Below are 17,846 nucleotides of genomic sequence, written 5' to 3' on the forward strand. Positions count from 1 at the left end.
TTTCTTGCCACATTTGTTAAGTGAATCACTGCAGGTATTAAATTAGCAACGTGGTTGTTAAGTGAATCTGCCTTCCCCATTGATTTTGCTTGTCAGAAAATTTATTTATTTATTCATTCATTTATTCATTTATTTATTTATTCATTCATTTATTTATTTATTTATTTTTTTATTCGTTCGACTTATATGCCGCCCTTCTCCAGAGACTCAGGGCAGCTTACAATGTGTTAAGCAATAGTCTTCATACTTTTATATATACCTGCTTAGTAGGGCTTTCGCCCCCCCCCCAAGCGGTGTTCTTTTTATACAGAGTCAGCTTATTGCCCCCACAATCCGGGTCCTCATTTTACCTACCGCGGAAGGATGGAAGGCTGAGTCAACCTTGAGCCTGGTGAGATTTGAACTTGCAGCAATTGCAGGCAGCTGGCAGCTAAGTGCTACTTAACAGCACTTTAGTTCACTGCGCCACCAAGTTGCAAAAGGGGATCACATGATCCCAGGACACTGCAACTGTCATAAATACGAGTCAATTGATGGGTGTCTGAATTTTTGATCATGTGACCATAGGAATGCTGCAATGGTCATAAATGTGAAAAACAATCATACGTCACTTTTTTCCAGTGCTGTTGTAACTTCGAATAGTCACTAAATGAACTGCTGTAAGTTATAAGGAATACCTGTACTATGGCTCCGTTCCATTCACACAACATGTGTGAATATGCTGTGTTTTCCAGAAAATACGATCTACCCCGAAAGTAAGTCCTAGCTTGATTTTTACATGTGTGCCCAATATAAGCCCTGCCACCAAAATAAGCCCTAATTAAGACCCTGCCCACTCTGGGGTGCAGGGGGAGTTGCAAGCTGCATGGGTATAAATTAAGGTGGGTGGGTAGAGCTGCCATACTTACCAGGCCTTGCATACCCCGACACCTACCTTGCTAGCCCACTTCTTCTGTGGCCGCTTGCCGCCGCTTCTGCGCGTCACCCCCGGCCTCACTTTCACTTGTCAGAGGACTTCCAGAAAGGCCTCTGCAGCTGAGAAACAGCCTCCGGACTGATGAGTGTGGCGCCCTCAGCTTCGTTTCACCATCAGAGGCCCTTCCAGAAAGCCCTCTGCAGCTGATAAAAGAGTTCTGGATCGATCCAGAGCTCTGTTATCAGCTGCAGAGGCTTTTCCTTCTGGGAAGGAAGAAACAGAATGGCAAAAGCCAGGGCGATGCACGCGTCAATCTGGACCTCGTTTCTTGGCTGCAGAGGCCTTTCTGGAAGGGCCTTTAATGGCGAAACGAGGTCGGGGGAGCACCGGATATGTCAATCTGGAGCCCATTTCCCAGCCTCAGAGGCCTTTCCAGAAGGCCTCTGACAGCAAAAGGGAGGCCGGGGGTGATGCACACAAGCAGCAACAAGCGGCTGCAGAAGAAGTAGGCCAGCAGCAGGCTTCTGCTGGGCAGGACTGTTGGTGCCGCTGCTACAAGGTGAGTCAGTGGAAGACCCCACCTCTCCCTGAAAATAAGACCTGGTGCCTTTTTTGGTGAAAAGAAAATATAAGACTGGGTCTTATTTTCGGGAAAACAAGGTAGCTTCGCATAAGACATAGAGCCTTGCTTCGTACAAACTGATCAATATAATTTAATCTGGCATGTTGTATGAATTTAGTCATGACTCAAAGATAATTCCCATGTCCTGAGAAACTAAGATGCCTTGCAAATCTTCACTGCTGAAAAATGGGATTATGGCTAACAGAACCCAAGAAAGGGAAACATAGCAGTACAATATATTTTCTAAATAAATAAATAAATAAATAAAGGCAAAATCATTTGAGATATATAAATCGAAACTATATTCTTTTAAGCAAGTGGTTTTTAAATGGATTACTGGAAAAAGCAATTTTACATTTAGGGTATTATATATATATAAAATAAACTGAAATACTGCAATGTTGCAAAAAAAAGGGGGGGGCGGCTAACCTGACATAGGGCACTGGATCATTTTGGACCATGTTTAGCAGCCACTGCAGTTCCTCGTAACTTCGGTCAACTATAAGGATAAAAATATGTCCTGTTAATCAAGATGGTTGATCTCACTCATCAGAAGAAATTAGAAAAACATTCTTGGGGAAGAGGAAAGCAGCTTACAAATGTATTTATTTTTTTTACAAACTTTGAGAACAGGCATTATGCTGATGACAGCCAGCAAATGACAGAGAAGCTGCATTTTTCCAACTTACTATAGTCGTGCTTACAAGTTTGAGAACCTTTTGAATGTTCAATATTTCTGCACATATGTAGTCTAAAATGTGGTTACGAAACAAATGTGATGTTCCAGACTCATTTGTATAATTGGGTTCTCTTTATCTAGTTTTGGGACTTATGTGGAGAACAGATCATGTTCTAGACCAGTGGTCCCCAACCTTTTTGGCCACCAGGGACCGGTTCCCTGGAGAAAGTTTTTTTCCCGTGGACCGGAGGGAGTGTGGTTTTGTCTGCTGGCTGCATACTGTAGATGGGGCTTCGCTTGTTTGTGTGGCCCAGTTGCTAGTATGCCGTGGACTGGTGCCAGTCAACAGACTGGGGATTGGGGACCCCTGTTCTAGATCATATTTATGGAGAAAGACTGAAAATTCAAGAGTTCACAAATGTCTATGGAAATTCTCGGTCATCCAGGTCATGGTTGTCCCAAAGGTGCTTTTTTCAAGAGGCAACTCGTGTTTCTTTGAAGACGTTTTGCTTCTCAACCAAGAAGCTTTTTCAGCTCTGACTTGATTCTCCTCATTCCCCACCATCCAGTCAGAGCTGAAGAAGCTTCTTGGTTGAGAAGCGAAACGTCTTCAAAGAAAAAACAAGGAAGTCCAGTTGCCTCTTGAAAAAAGCACCTTTGGGACAAGAGTTTACAAACTTTTAAGCACCACTGTGTGCCATTGTTTGGCAGGTTGGGAAGAACTTCATCGATCTAGGAATATTGGCAGAAACATTTAAGTTACAGACAAGGCTGTTGTTGTCACATCCATAACAGCAGAGAAATCTATAAAATTGCAGGAAGAGGTTATTTTCTCCATAGGCTGCCTGATTAACCTAGGGAACAGGATAAAAGAGACATCCTTCCTTGAACATAATGGGACTGTAGAGAGTCACAAAATTCCTGAAGGATTGATGGGCTGCCTCTGTGCTCTAAAATATGATAGGTTGTCAAAAGATTATGAAAGAAAACTGGGAGCTGCTTTTGTTAAAACACACACACACACACACACAAAACCACATTATCCTCCCCACCTTTTGTATAGTCAACAACCGCCTCCAAAGCTGCGATTCGAATATCTACAAAATGGCCATATTCTGCATAAGATTTAAAGACAGCAGGGTCGCTTGGAACATGCCCATTCTTCTGCAGGATCCGAACTGCATTTAAACAGCTGTGAAGGAAAAATATGGGGGTGGGGTGGGGTGGCGAGAGAAAACTACTGTAAAATCCAAATTTATAGCCACTGGAAATAAATAAATACACAAAGACATATTTTGGCCTGATCAAAACAAACTGAAGAGTATCATAATTTCTGAACTATGGAAAATTCATTGTAGTTTACAATGTCCTCAGTTTACAATGGCAGTCGGTACCGGAATTTTTGTCGCTAAGCGGCATGTTAATAAAGCACAACTACATTGCTTAGCTTAGAGCAGTGGTAGTATTCAACCGGTTCTATCCGGTTCGTGCGAACCGGTAGCGGCGGCTGTGGGAGGCTCCGCCCACCTGCCCGGATGTAATCACATCCCATTTATCCACGTTTTTGATGCTCTGCGTATGCACGGAAGGCCCTGCGCATACATAGAGGTGGAAGAGGTGAGCATGCACGCTCACATTTGCGAACCGGTAGCGAAGGTAAATGAATACCACTCTTGCTTAGCGGTGGCAACACCTGGAGTCCTGGTTGTTGTCATTAACCAAATCCCACAATCATTAGGCGAGGCAGCTTTCTGCCGGCTTCCTACAATCAAAGTCAGTGGGGAAACTGTCAGGAAGTTGCAAGTTCCAGGCTAGCAGGGAAGTAAGTGGTTGCTGCCAAGTGGCGAGGGAGCAAGGGGATATTCAGAAGTGGAGGACTGTGCACAGGAGTGCAGGGGAGGGTGTGAGAAGATGCATAAAAGACATGGCACAAGTCAGAGTATGAAAGGCAGGGTGGGGCTCAAGGGCATAAGGAGGCGAACAAGAGATGTGGAATGAATTGGGTGTGCACAAGAAGTGCAGGATATGACATGTGTGCGAGGAGATGTGCAAGAGGCATGGCATGGGTTGGGTGCATGCAGGGGTGTGTATGAAAGGCCAGTGTAGTATGAGTGCAAGAGACTGGGGGAGAAATGCCCGGATGGGGGAAATTTATCCCAGCAACTTTCAATCTACCTTCCTTTTTGACTTTCTGGGGAAGCTAGCAGGAAAGGTTGCAAACAGTAATCAAATCATCAGGGAGGCTAAAACTGATCATAAGTGTAATCTGTCAATCACCCAGATCCCAATCACATGATCACGGGGGTGCTGGTATAGCCAGAACTCCGAGGGCCAATCATAACCAACATTCGTTCAGCGCTATCGTAACTTCAAAAAGTTGCGGAGTGGCCATAGGTCGATGACTACCTACAATTAATTCTTCAAGTTGTATCTAGTATAATCTTATAGAAGTGTGATATTAATAAAAAGACTTCTGAAACTTATTAAGAAACATAAAAGCAATTTAATATTTTCACTGTGTTATCCAATGCCACATAGACTCATTTATAGTATGAAAAACCTTGTAAACAAATTATGGAAATAACCCTGTATCAAGAATCTTAGCTCCTGTGGCTTCTAATTTTTCTCTTTTCTCTTTGTTTCCCCATGCACGATATTCCCCTCCTGATCTACGCTTGTCAAGAGACTGTTCTGGACAAATGGCCTGGACTGAAACGTGTTTTACAACTGTACAAACCTCTACTCAAAACACCCTTAACTGACTGTCATAAATTGTAACCTTTCGCTTCTATCACAGCTTATGTAGAAAATAATGTCAAAGAACTACAGTAGAAATGTTTTTAATAATGCTTATTGGTTGTTTTTCTCAAGACAGTTTTTTTCCCCCTGAAAAAAAAAAAATTCAGTCACCTATTAAATCTCTGCTTTGTCTCTTGTACATTTACCGATAAAAATCAGAACGTTCTTATAAGTGCCTGGGTACAAGATCTGAGTGACTGAATCAAGATGAACTGCCCAGCAGAACAAAGTTGAGGGGAGAAGGAAGAATGGAATTCATCTAACTTTCTTTCAGACTTAGATTTTCAGAAAATCATAATATTTCTGTATCATACCTGACTGTAATTGTGTGTCTGTAACTGGGTAGCAGTTTTTCCATGTTTAAGAATCGGGTGATTTCTTCAAGAATAAGGCGCACATCAGGATTTAAATTGTCCAAAGTCCGGGCTTCATTGTTCACACTGACTGCAGGAGTTACAGAGTTTGCTAGCGCATCAATCAGTTCCGCACGGTAATAGTTGTCTGAAAACTAAAAGTCAAAGAGTGAAATTTATTAAGATGCAGTGCAGAGCATTACAAAGAAAAGCATCTGCCGGATACATTCCATTAAACTGGCTGCTCTAATCAAGGAAACGAACCATCAGCACAGATAAACCCCAATGTCCAAATCGGATTTATGCACAAAGAAACTGCTTGCGGAGCTGAACCCAAAGAACTTACTTATTTGTTTTATACCCCATATCCCTGCAATTGGCTGACACTAAAAATGCATGCAATAAAAAGTCGCAACAATTTTATGCCAACAATAAATTGCAATAGTAACACTATTCAATAAAATGCAATAGTAATACTAGATCACTTGAACTAGCAGTTACAAAGATAAAGCAAACCCCAAAGCTTTACAAATAGGAAAGGCATCAACTAAAGAATATAAAAAAGGAACCTTCCCCAAAAGAACATTCAATAGGTTTCACACATTGCTTATACAAGCATATGCCTACCATCTTTTCAAACTTCTCCAGAGAACTCTTTTACCTGGACAGTGCAGATCCTGTTTAAATTGTGAACCAGTCCTGAAGCGTCCCCACCCCTAAATAATTTGACTAAAGATGTGGGCACCCCTCCTTATTTTCTCTGTCTTGTATTTGCAACTTATTGTACTCTTCCTTATTGTGTTCATACCTTTGGCAATGCTCTGCAACATACACAAATACCAGGAACTTTCCTAATAACTCCTTCCATTCTTTAAACAACCAAACATTCCATTGCTTTCAATCCTGAATCTAGTCCCCAATTTAAATTCTTGAAGTTATTTAAATATCCTTGACTTTGGCCACCAAGTGCCAAAATCAAGGATATTTTTAGCCATGGAACCCAGTGTGGAAACTTCCTAATGTGTAAATCTAAGAATCAGGTGTTTTGGATCTCAAATCCCTTACTAGTTTTCTTTATCATCTACTTGTCCTGTCTTTGTGTCTAGACCAGAGGTCTTCAAACTTGGCAGCTTTAAGACTTGTGGACTTCAACTCTGAAGTCCACAAGTCTTAAAGCTGCCAAGTTTGAAGACCTCTGGTCTAGACTTTGATTCCAGACTCGGAATCTAGGAAAAACTTTTGCGTTTGTCATTTTTTTCCAATTGAGGTACACCTCAAGTGTGCAAACTTCAAATGCCAGGAATGGCTGGCTGGCTAAAGTAATTTGTGAATTGTTGTACATACCACTTGGACGGTGCGGTAACTGAAAAGGACTGGGAGACCAATAAAGGAGAGTATTTACAGCTCAGGATTGAAATGAGAGGTTCTCTCTGAGTTCAGTTGTTTTCATTGCAGATGTTTCATTATCCAAACTAGGTAACATCATCAGTGCTAGTCAATGCACTGCTAATCTGTGCATAATCACCAAAGACCTCTCACGATTGGACGAGTCTCTCCATGCTAAGTGCCATTTCTTTAATCAGAATATTTTGCCCCAGGATTCCTAAGGCTTGCAATCTAATTGTAATTTGGACTGCTTAGCAGTTGCAGCCCTACCTAAAGCAGGAGGATATCACATAGGTAACTCACAGTCTACTTGGTTGGGTTAGTGGAACACATAATGAAGAGCCACTTTTAAAGAATACTCAGCAAGGGAACTGTTAAGTGGCACTAGGCACCACGAGCACATTACCACTTGTGCTATGGGCCCTGCACTGGATGCCAATTCAAAGAGTTATTGGCCTTACTTCCTGATTGTTCATTGATACTTGGAAATTATAGGGCCATTTATGACTCTTTAAACTCTGAATTTATTTCCCTTCCTAGAGGTTTCTGTCTCATTTTCTTGAACCACAACATTCCATCTACCCCATGCATCGCACACCTGTGCAAAAGATCCTGTTGTTCCTGCATTCAACATTATGTGTATATAAAATCTGTGTGTATCTGTGCATATATTCCACTGTAAATAACTATCTCTTCCAATCAAATTCTGCCTATTTTGTTTTTCATCCTGAAAGGAGGTGAGGGACATCCCCAACCTATGCAAGATGAAGGGAATGAGGAAAAAAAACGGCCCTTCTTGATGGTAGCCTCCACATTATGAAGCAACTTTATCCTTTGCCCCCCCCCCCAACCCCCCATTCTACTAGACTTTTGTCAAACAGTTAAGATAAGCTTGGTCGCTAATGGGAGTTATGAACTGCATTTCTGTCATGATCTATTTTTATGACTTTGTGTTTTATTTACTGCATTTTTATTTGTTGATGCCTGGGAATAGTTTTGATATACAGTGAATAAGAGTTATATGCATTTTTCCATAAATAAATAGGTCATGGTCCCTTATATGTTCCATAAAAATAAACATTCATCTGCCTTGTACTTGTCCTGTAACATAAAATCAATAGAGTCATGAGGTAAAAAAAAAAAGTCTGTTAATTTAAGCAACTTCCTACCTTGTTTTTTCTGTTGTCATTGTACTTGATCAGGTCTAAAATGAACATTAAAACCTCTTTAGGACACAGATTGTGAACATCTCTCAGCAAGGCCATTGCAACTGGCATTGTCTGTGGGGAAAATAACAAGTAATTGTTTCAGTTCAAAGTTTAGTTAAATCATAAGATTGTACAACTTCATTCTGCCTTCCACATGGTATTCTCTATTCAATTTCACTCCCAAATAGTAAGATTAGCATCATACAAAATCCCCAAATAAAATTACTCCTTTGGCTCATAGTCACCATTTTGAAGAAGCAGAGGTGTGAGACTACATTGAAAAATTGGTTTTCGGGATCAGAGCAGATTCTTCCTTGAGTACACTATTTACCAATAGTGGCCAGGCAGATGGATTGCTATCTCCTGATAAACAAAATATTTTCGGAAACGGAAGTTTTGTATACCTATTATGGCTTTTTTCTGGTTTTTGTTCAATTGTACAGTGGCTATCGCTAAATGAAATGTATTAAGTAAATTGTACATGGTACAAATATAGCAATATATTCCATCCCTACTTCCCAGTTGATTAACAGCAGGAAATGATAAAGACCACTAACCATGCAATTAAACTGCTGTGAGAATATACCAAATTAGCCAAGCACAAAAAGATTGGATATAAACCACAGACAAGTTGTCCAAACATATCTAATTAAATTTATTTCTGCTTATCTTTGGGCAGACAATTTAATAAATCAATAATTACCATTTTTCTGAAGGATATTTTGCTTTACATTGCAAAGAAATGCTACCTCTTATGATAACAAATGTATCAAATAACAGTAATTGCTTTTATTTTTCCTCATATTATTCAAATCTACTCTTGAACCAAACTCTACAGTGGGAAGCTGCTGTATTTAGAAAATCAAGTAAGATGATAAATTGCTTTTTTTTTTGTACCTTTTGAAGAAAGTAGCTCTGAAAGTTCATGAAGTTATTGGTTTTCACAATATTTGGACAACTTTTACAACAGAACATTCGAGTGAAGAGAGACTTCATGGCTGGTGGTCCTGTCCATGTACTCACCATGAAATTTGCAATCTGTATAATTAGGAGAGAGAAAAAAGAAGCCACATTACTAACAACGTTGCAAAGCTTGGTCTATTGCTACCTCTGAGTGCCAACTTCTCTTTTCATCATATTTTATTTCCAGCTTGTGGGAAAAAGAAAAAAAAAGAGGTTTCTGTAAATGAATATTCTTTATTGTTTAAAGGGTATATCCTTTCAATTAGCATTTTTCATATCTTCCCACTCTCATATTTGCCTGCTAAATAATTCATATGTATCTGACATGGAATCTGACATGAACATGAGGGGCAGGGAAGGGGGAGAGGTTGGGCCATAAGCTAAAGCACTGATGTCACAAAGGTGCTTTTTCAAGAGGCAACTGGACTTTCTGGTTTTTCTTTGAAGACGTTTAGTTTCTCATCCAAGAAGCTTCTTCAGCTCTGACTTCCAGCCATAGCTGAAGAAGCTTCCTGGATGAGAAGCGAAAGATCTTCAAAGAAAAACCAGAAAGTCCAATTGCCTCTTGAAAAAGCACCGTTGGGACAACCATGACCTGGATGACTGAGAATCTCCATTTACCAGAGGTCTTCAAACTTGGCAGCTTTCAGACTTGTGGACTTCAATTCCCAGAATTCTCCATAGCTATGCTATGCTGGCTGGAGAATTCTGGGAGTTGAAGTCCACAAGTCCACAAGTCTTAAAGCTGCCAAGTTTGAAGACCTCTGCCATAGACGTAAAGCACTGATGCATGCAAAAGATTTTGCATTTTGCAATCACCAAGAATGTAGTAGTCTCAAAGATGCTTCTTTCAAAAGGCAACTGGACTGTTTTTTGTCCTTGAGGAGGAAAAAGAAGTTTCGCTTCTCATCCAAGAAGCTTCATCGGTTTTGGCAGGATGGTTGGGGGCTATGGAGGGATTAGTTCTGACAGGATTGGGGGTGGGGGGTTTGACAGAGCTAATCCCTCCATAGCCCCCTCCATCCTGCCAGAAACAATGAAGCTTCTTGGATGAGATGAGAAACGTCTTCTTCTTCCTCAAGGAAAAATACAGTCCAGTTGCCTTTTGAAAAAGCACCTTTGAGACAACTATGACCTGGATGACTGAGAATGTGCACAGCCAAGAATGAAGCAGCTCAAAATTTATCCCAAATAATATGGTGTGACCCAGCAAAAAATATAAATATAAATCTCTCTCTCTCTTGTCCATCCATCCATCCATCCATCCATCCATCCATCCATCCATCCATCTATCTCAACACATGGCTAGCAGCTTCTTTGTCATTTCAAATATTGTCACTGAGTAATCCTTGGGGTTTGAACATAATTTGTAAACCAAATCTATAAATACTACCTAAAGCTACCTAAAGCATGGATAGTTTCTCCCCCCTCTGTGGGTAGTCTTCAACTTACAATCATTCATTTAGTGACTGTTCAAAGTTACAATGGCACTGAAAAAAGTGATTTATGACCATTTTTCACACTTAACGACTGTTGCAGCATCCCTATAGTCACGTGGTCAAAATCTTGGCAACTGGCATGTATTTATGATGATTGCAGTGCCCCGGGGTCTTGTGATCAGCTTTTGCGATCTTCTCACAAGCAAAATTAATGGGGAAGCCAGATTCACTTAACAAGCATGTTATTAAATTAACAATTGCAGTGATTCAATTAACGACTATGGCAAGATGGGCTCCATTGTGGTCATAAGGCGAGGACTGCCTGTAATGTAAATACATTATAACCTCAGTCAATACTTTAGTCAAGGGGAGAGTTTCTACCTGTGGATCATGTGTCACTTATTTCCCACAATCAATATCTGGATATAATTATTTTCCTTCCATCTATGTTACAGTAATATGCCCTCCCCACTTTACAAAAGCCACATATTCAATCTTGAATATGAAAAGAGTATCAAAAAAAGCTAGTCATGGAAGACGCATCAGCATTACTGATTTCCTCAGCGTATCCTGCCAATAACCTCAATGAAAATTTCAACCATGCCTCTGCCACCCGCAGAGTACAAGATCACCCACGGAGAAAGACAATGCGGAATCCAGAATCCTTCCAGTTCCAGCTGGAAACAGGCATGGCAGTAAAGCATATTTAACAGCTGCTCTATTTGCCCCACATTCTGAACCAGGACAACAATTTTCAGGGCTAGAAAACAACTGAACCCTACTCTATTTGTGAAAACAGTTCCGATCGCAAAAGGATGCTTTTCTTTAAGCAAAACCTCACCAAAAAAGTTAGCAAAATAGGCCTCTTTTACCTAATGACTAGACAGAGGTTACACCCAGACAGTTGTGTTAAAGTAACTTCCTCCAACTGGTCAGTCGGCAGGAAAGTATGCCAGGATAAACTGTTGATTGTTATTGTACTAGAGGTGAAATCCAGCTGGATCTATCGGGCTCGTGCAAACCGGTAGCACTGGCGGCAGGAGGCTCTGCCCACTTGCCGGGACGTCACTACGTCCCGTTTTTGACCCTCTTTGCATGTGCTATGCTCGCGCACGTGCGCTCCCATTCCTGAACCAGTAGCGAAGGTAAATGGATTTCACCACTGTATTCTACCCTAGTAGCACATCAGATAGCGGTGCTGTCCTTTGTGTTTTAACGCCAGTCAAAAGATGGATGGATTCCCCCTGGCTTTGCTTCCTTTCCAACTAAGAATCGCTCACCATTGGCAAAATTTATTACAGGTAGTCCTCGACTTACAACAGTTCACTTAGTGACCGTTCGAACTAACAACGGCACTGAAAAAAGTGAGTTATGACCATTTTTCATACTTATGACCGTTGCAGCATCCCCCCATGGTCGCGTGATTCACATTCGGGTGCTTAACAACTGACTCACATTTATGACCGTTGCGGTGTCCCAGGGACATGTGATCCCCTTTTGAAGCTTTCCGATACGCAAAGTCAACAGGGAAGACAGATTCACTTAACAACCGTGTTACTAATTTAACAACTGCAGTGATTCACTTAACAAATGTGGCAAGAAAAGTTGCAAAATGGGGCAAAACTTACTTAACAAATTTCTCACTTAGCAACATAAATTTCTGGCTCAATTGTGGTTGTTACCTGTACTGAATTATCTCTTTTAGCTATATGATGGAGCTTTAATGCTTCTAAAACAATACCAATCCATGTCTCTATATATGAATGAGTATGGGGCAAAGTTAAAGCAATTAGTGAGCTCCATTTTGGATGACAATACAAGGCTATGGCAGTGCGGCTATGGGTGCTGTGATTAGTAGCCCATGGAGCAGGCAAGAATGATACCCAGAGATGTCTCCAGGGAGGAGAGTCAAAAATGTGAAGAACGCAGCCAGGAGATTTTGGCCGCCATCTTGATTTTGTTTTACTCCTGTGAATATCCGTGATAGCACTGCTTCTCAAAGAAAAAATAAAAATAATGGAGCCCAACATTTCTGTTGTTAAGTGAAACAGTTGTTAAGTGACTTTTGCCCCATTTTTCCCCACAGTTGTTAAGTTTCTAACACGGTTGTTAAGTGAATCTAGCTTTCCCATTGACTTTGCTTGTCATAAAGCGGATCACATGACCCCTGGACACTGCAACCGTCATAAATACATGCCAGTTGCCGAGCGCCAAAATTTTGATCATGTGACCATGAGGATGCTGCAACAGTCGTAAGTGTGAAAATGGTTATACGCTAACCATTTTAAGTATCATTGTAACGTCACATGGCCACTAAACCAATGGTTGTTAAGAGTAGCCAATGATTCCAAAAAAGTTAATGCCAAAGGAACTTGTTATCAGAGGCTTCGTATGAATGAGGTACAGAATATTATAGAAATATGATACTACAGAATTAAATAAAAATGCAGGCTTGGATACTTCATATTCTCCTCCCACTTATGACTGTATGACTGTAACCTTGTTGCTGGTATCCTTAAGATTTATATTGACTGTTTCCCTATGACTATCATTAAGTGTTGTACCTTATGATTCTTGACGAATGTATCTTTTCTTTTATGTACATCGAGAGGGTAAGCACCAAGACAAATTCCTTTTGTGTGTCCAATCACACTTGGCCAATAAAGAATTCTGTTCTCTATTCTCTTCACCTTTGCTCCAATTTCAGTTAACCAGTGGGCACCCTATATATACTCAAGCCATAATGGGGGTACTTTTTAAACTAAGTATTTTTTATTTTTTAAAAAGCTTTAAAAATTAAGAATAGATGATCACTTGCATAACGATGCAGGAAAATATATAATTTTTCTCTAATTCTCTATTTCACAAGAGCTGGATATTTCTTTTATTTTGACAGTGAGTTGATGCCATCTAGTGGTATTTGAATACAACAGTACTCAGGGACCTTACATGAAACTCTGATCTATGTATGGTTTTCAAAATAATGACAGATGAATAAAAAAAAAATTTCCTCGTTTTCTGCAGCTGCATCACACCTCCCCTTTAGCAGTTTGCTCAGACTTAAAAGAACCTGCATTAGTATCTGACAGAACCAGGTGGCTACTTCTTACCTTTGCAAGACAGAAGCAAGCCATTATCCTCACTCGGTAGAAGCACTGCTCTTGTTCGAGAATATCAGTCAGCGCAAGCCGGGATGCCGGGGTGGGGAACTTCTGAAGAGCCAAAATGGATTCCTCTTGTGCAACCACATCTCTCTCGTAGCGCAATTGGTATTGCCACATGAAGTCTGCCTGCTCAAATTCTACCTTCCTCAAAACAGACATATCTGGATCTATTCTTATCCATAGTAAAGGGGAATCGGCACTGGAAAAAGAGGATCAAAACTTAGGTCAGGGCAGCAAACTGATTGGATAACATCATTTTTTTCCTCTCGATTGTGGCATCTCTGATATTTTCAGCATAAAAATTGGTAGCCCATTCAGGATAGTGAGTTCTGTGCTTAATAAATCTTTACCTGGAACGCAGTTTTTAGTGCAAAAAACATTGCAACTCTACAATCGATACACTTGAAAATAATCTCAAGCAAATGTAGCAGAAAAAATCTATATTGTCTCACTCCAGTTCCTATTGAATGTATTATATGGCGCCAAATTTTTCCAGGGGTGGGCTGCTGGGGGTTCGCAGGGGTTTGGGAGAACCTCTAACTAAGATTCTGTGCAGTTTGGAGAACCCCCAAATCTCACTCCTGGCTGGCCCCACCCACCCTGCCCCGCCCTTTCCAAGAGTCCCCACACAGCCTGTTTTGGATGCAGGTAACTGCAGGGCATGTGTGAAGGCTCGGGGAGGGCGAAAAACGGGCCTACCGGAAGTTTGGGAAGGCTGGAAATGGGCCCGTTTCTGGCCTCCAGAGGACCTCCGGAGCCTGGGGAGGCTGTTTTTGACCTCCTGGAGGCTCAAGGAAAGCCTCCAGAGCCTGTAGAGGGAATACCCCCCCCCCCGTGGTGCAGGAGGCTGACTAGGCCATGCCCACCATGGCCATGCCCACCAAGCAACCGGGTAGAGAACCCCTTGCTAAAATTTTTGAAGCCCACACCTGAATTTCTCCAATGTGAGCTCTCTGGAGAGTAACAAAGAAACAACTCATTCTGGTAGCATAATATAAACTAAGTCACAACTTCATATACAAATTTTGGGGCTGTCATAATTCAATTATACAATATTAGGATTTGGCAACTGTGGAACAGCTCATGACTTCCACATTTTTCCTCCTCTCTCTCAGGCTTTTTTCTTTATATACTGGTTTTCTAGTACCTACTGATTGTCATGACATTGAAACTAACAAGGTACAATTTGACTCTAACATTTAAATCATGCTTTACAAATCCACTTAAAATGCTGTTTAGAGTTTAAGCTTGCTAATTCTACGGTTATACAAAATATAGTTAATAAAAACTAAGATCATGCACAACACTAAACTGTGATTTAAAAAATATTACTGAGCAATTTCTCTCCCTCTCTGCCAAACAATACTTTTAAGGGTATTAATTTTATAAAATAGGAAAGAGTATAAATTTAATATATTTCACATGGTTGCTTCAACCTCTTTATACTCCAAGTAAGAAAGAATGCAGTAATAGGCCTGTTCCCTGCCTCTTAGGTTATTATATGAAGATGTTTGGGGAGGTTATTTCATGCCACATAACAAAATTCAACAGAGTTCCTAGACATTTTAAACACCTCAATTTCTTATGTAAGCATTGTTATAAAATAGTTCCTGACCCTCCAAACCAGGGTGGATAAAAATCGATGGTTTAAAAAAAAAAAAATCAAAAAAATCAGATTTTTAAAAAATTAAATCAGATTTTTTTTTATTTTTATCTAATTTATTTTAATAAAATGCTTTTGGAGTAAAAATCTATCTAAAGGTAGTTTTCTATTTAAGATACATTCATAATTTAGTTTATTCAGCATGAAATGGAGCTTAGTTATGTCGCATGAGGCTGTATATTCTGCAATATTTACATTTTTTGGTAAACTCTTTCAATGAATCCAAGCTCTGCAAGCTGAGATAACATGCACTGCATTGATGCATTCACACAATTTCACAATAACCATGAGATAAATCATAAAACAAAGTTCAGGAATATTCCTTTATCCTGCAAGGATTTATGCAAATCTATGCATAGATTTGCATAGTTTTGCAAATCTATGTACACCACAACCTGTATGATTGTTTGAAGAGAAATGCATCAGTACCGCCAGGCTCTAAGTATGAGGAGGAAGGGCAAGCAGTAAAAATGAAAGTGAAATCTTCTAAGCAGCTTATAAATATTAAAGAACATTTCAGATCCATCATCTAGCACAGTGATGGCTAACCTTTTTGCCATCGCGTGCCAGGAGAGGGGGGGGCGGGGGGGTTGCGTATGCACGTGCCCACGCGCATGCGCACGCAACCCCACCCACCCCTGCTCCTGGCACATGATGGCCTGGTAGGCCCATTTTTCTTTCTTACCTGGCTCCAGATCCTTTCTATGAATCTGGGAAGGGCGAAAACAGCCTTTCCCACGCCCTTGGAGGCCCTACGGTGGCTGAAAGGGCCCATTTCCCAACTCTCGGTGGGACAGGAAGTGATGTTTTTTGCTGTCCCCAGCCTCCAGAACCTCTCTAGGAGTCTCTAGGAGCCTCTCTAGGTGTCTGTAGGAGCCTCTGGAGGCTGGGACAGAAAAAAACGTCACTTCCTGACCCACCGGGAGTTGGGAAATGGGCCCTTTCAGCCTCCATAGGGCCTCCGAGGGAGTGGGAAAGGCTGTTTTCGCCCTTCCCAGATCCATAGAAAAGATCTGGAGCCAGGTAAGAAAGAAAAACGGGCCTTCTCCCCCCCCCGCCCAGGCCCTCCAGAGGCAGGAAACAACCTGTTTCCCTACTTCTGGTGGGCCCAGAAGGCCCGAAAATCAGCTGTCCGGCTTGCGCATGCGCCCCAGAGCCTTTACTCTCTGAACACTCCCTTCGATTCAGAGGTGTCAGAATGCACAACTGTAGAAAGGAAAAGTCCCTGCACAAGTTATTAGTACTTGGATCAATATTCTATTATATATTTGAAAATGCTGCATGGAGAAGATTTTCAAATACTCCGTGCCTTTCATAAGTTTACTTACTCCATGGCAGAAAGATCCATGTCCACTTCCTCTCCATTCATCAATGGGATTTTTTTCTTCTTATTGCTGCATAAAAACCAGCAAGAGATGCATAGTAAAATCATATTTTTGTCTTTTTCTTTTGTTAAAAAAAAAAGAGAGAGAGAGTAATTCATGGCTACACAAAGGAAAGAGTAGCTTATGATTAGGTTGTCAATCAAACTGGGCGTTCTGACATATTTTTGCTGATTCTTATTTCTGTGGCAATTGTTTATTTTTTTCTCCCACCTACTTCCTTGTATAGTTGCCTTTTTTTTTTTTTTGGCAATAGCTTTAATTGGGCTGCATTTAGTTCGTACTGTCTGGATATCCAGAATGCTGTTTCATAACCTTTTGGTCTCCGAAAGGGAGACAGAAGTGCATATTAGTGACCAACACCTTCTTACAACTATGATTCTTTGACTTGTTAAGAGTAGCTGAGTGGAGTGTATTTATCGTGCTGAAACAATGTCAGAAGACCCAGATCAAACTGGAGACGTCAATGCTGTGTTAACCACTTTTTGCAAAACGTTAACGTTTGTATTCCTTGTGTGAAGACTAGTTTTTTTCATATTGCCATGTTGATACTGGACAATGCAGCATCGCTACAGTTTTGGGACTTTTGATAAAACATATCTAATAATAATAACAAAATCATTAAAAACAAACTTACAGTAGTCACTTCAGATAGGCATTTTATAAGGAAATTCCATAGATGGTAAAAGTCCTACCGTCTGCTCTTTGAATGACAGGGTATATCGTGTTTGAGGCTGTTTTCTTCTATTTGAAGTGTGTGGTTGAAAGATCCATCAAGCTCCTGCACTGTCACTTTAAGTGGACCCTTGAAAAAGATGCATCGTTATCAAGTACCAGCAGTCATAATGATTTATAACAGCCTGAGTTGCATTTCCACTGATACCCTCCTCACCTTCACAGAGGAGGCTGAAGAAACTGACTCGGTCATTGTCACTTAAGCGTGCTTTAAAGATAAGCATAGATTTGAACTTGAACATGTTTACTGCACAATACTGAATCCCATATTTAATATATTTACCCTGTCAGCTATTTCTTGCTGAAGAAAACGTTATTATTTTACATAAAGATAAAGGTTCCCCTTGCACATATGTGCTACTTGTTTCTGACTCTAGGGGGCGGTGCTCATCTCTGTTTCAAAGCCAAAGAGCCAGCGCTGTCCGAAGACGTCTCCGTGGTCATGTGGCCGGAATGACTAAACGCTGAAGGCGCACGGAACGCTGTTCCCTTCCCACCAAAGGTGGTCCCTATTTTTCTACTTGCATTTTTTACGTG

At 40.8% G+C, this 17,846-nt stretch overlaps 1 protein-coding gene across 4 annotated transcripts in view; it reads right to left on the reverse strand.

Annotated features, from left to right (window-relative positions):
* TAF2 (TATA-box binding protein associated factor 2) overlaps nucleotides 1–17,846 on the reverse strand; it is a 66,335-nt gene that overhangs the window by 27,588 nt on the left and 20,901 nt on the right. For all 4 annotated transcript variants that reach the window (XM_087890881.1, XM_034422230.3, XM_087890880.1 and 1 more), the window contains exons 14-21: nucleotides 17,270–17,379; nucleotides 16,521–16,586; nucleotides 13,476–13,728; nucleotides 8,861–9,001; nucleotides 7,925–8,035; nucleotides 5,331–5,524; nucleotides 3,270–3,409; nucleotides 1,968–2,037 (exon numbers count right to left, since the gene is read on the reverse strand). In XM_087890881.1, coding sequence (XP_087747007.1) covers nucleotides 1,968–2,037; nucleotides 3,270–3,409; nucleotides 5,331–5,524; nucleotides 7,925–8,035; nucleotides 8,861–9,001; nucleotides 13,476–13,728; nucleotides 16,521–16,586; nucleotides 17,270–17,379 — 1,085 coding nt within the window. The remainder of the gene's footprint in view (nucleotides 1–1,967; nucleotides 2,038–3,269; nucleotides 3,410–5,330; nucleotides 5,525–7,924; nucleotides 8,036–8,860; nucleotides 9,002–13,475; nucleotides 13,729–16,520; nucleotides 16,587–17,269; nucleotides 17,380–17,846) is intronic.

The sequence above is a fragment of the Pantherophis guttatus genome, chromosome 3 (genome assembly GCF_059756535.1).
Source record: "Pantherophis guttatus breed Tessera chromosome 3, ASM5975653v1, whole genome shotgun sequence".
Classification (NCBI taxonomy): Eukaryota; Metazoa; Chordata; class Lepidosauria; order Squamata; family Colubridae; genus Pantherophis; species Pantherophis guttatus.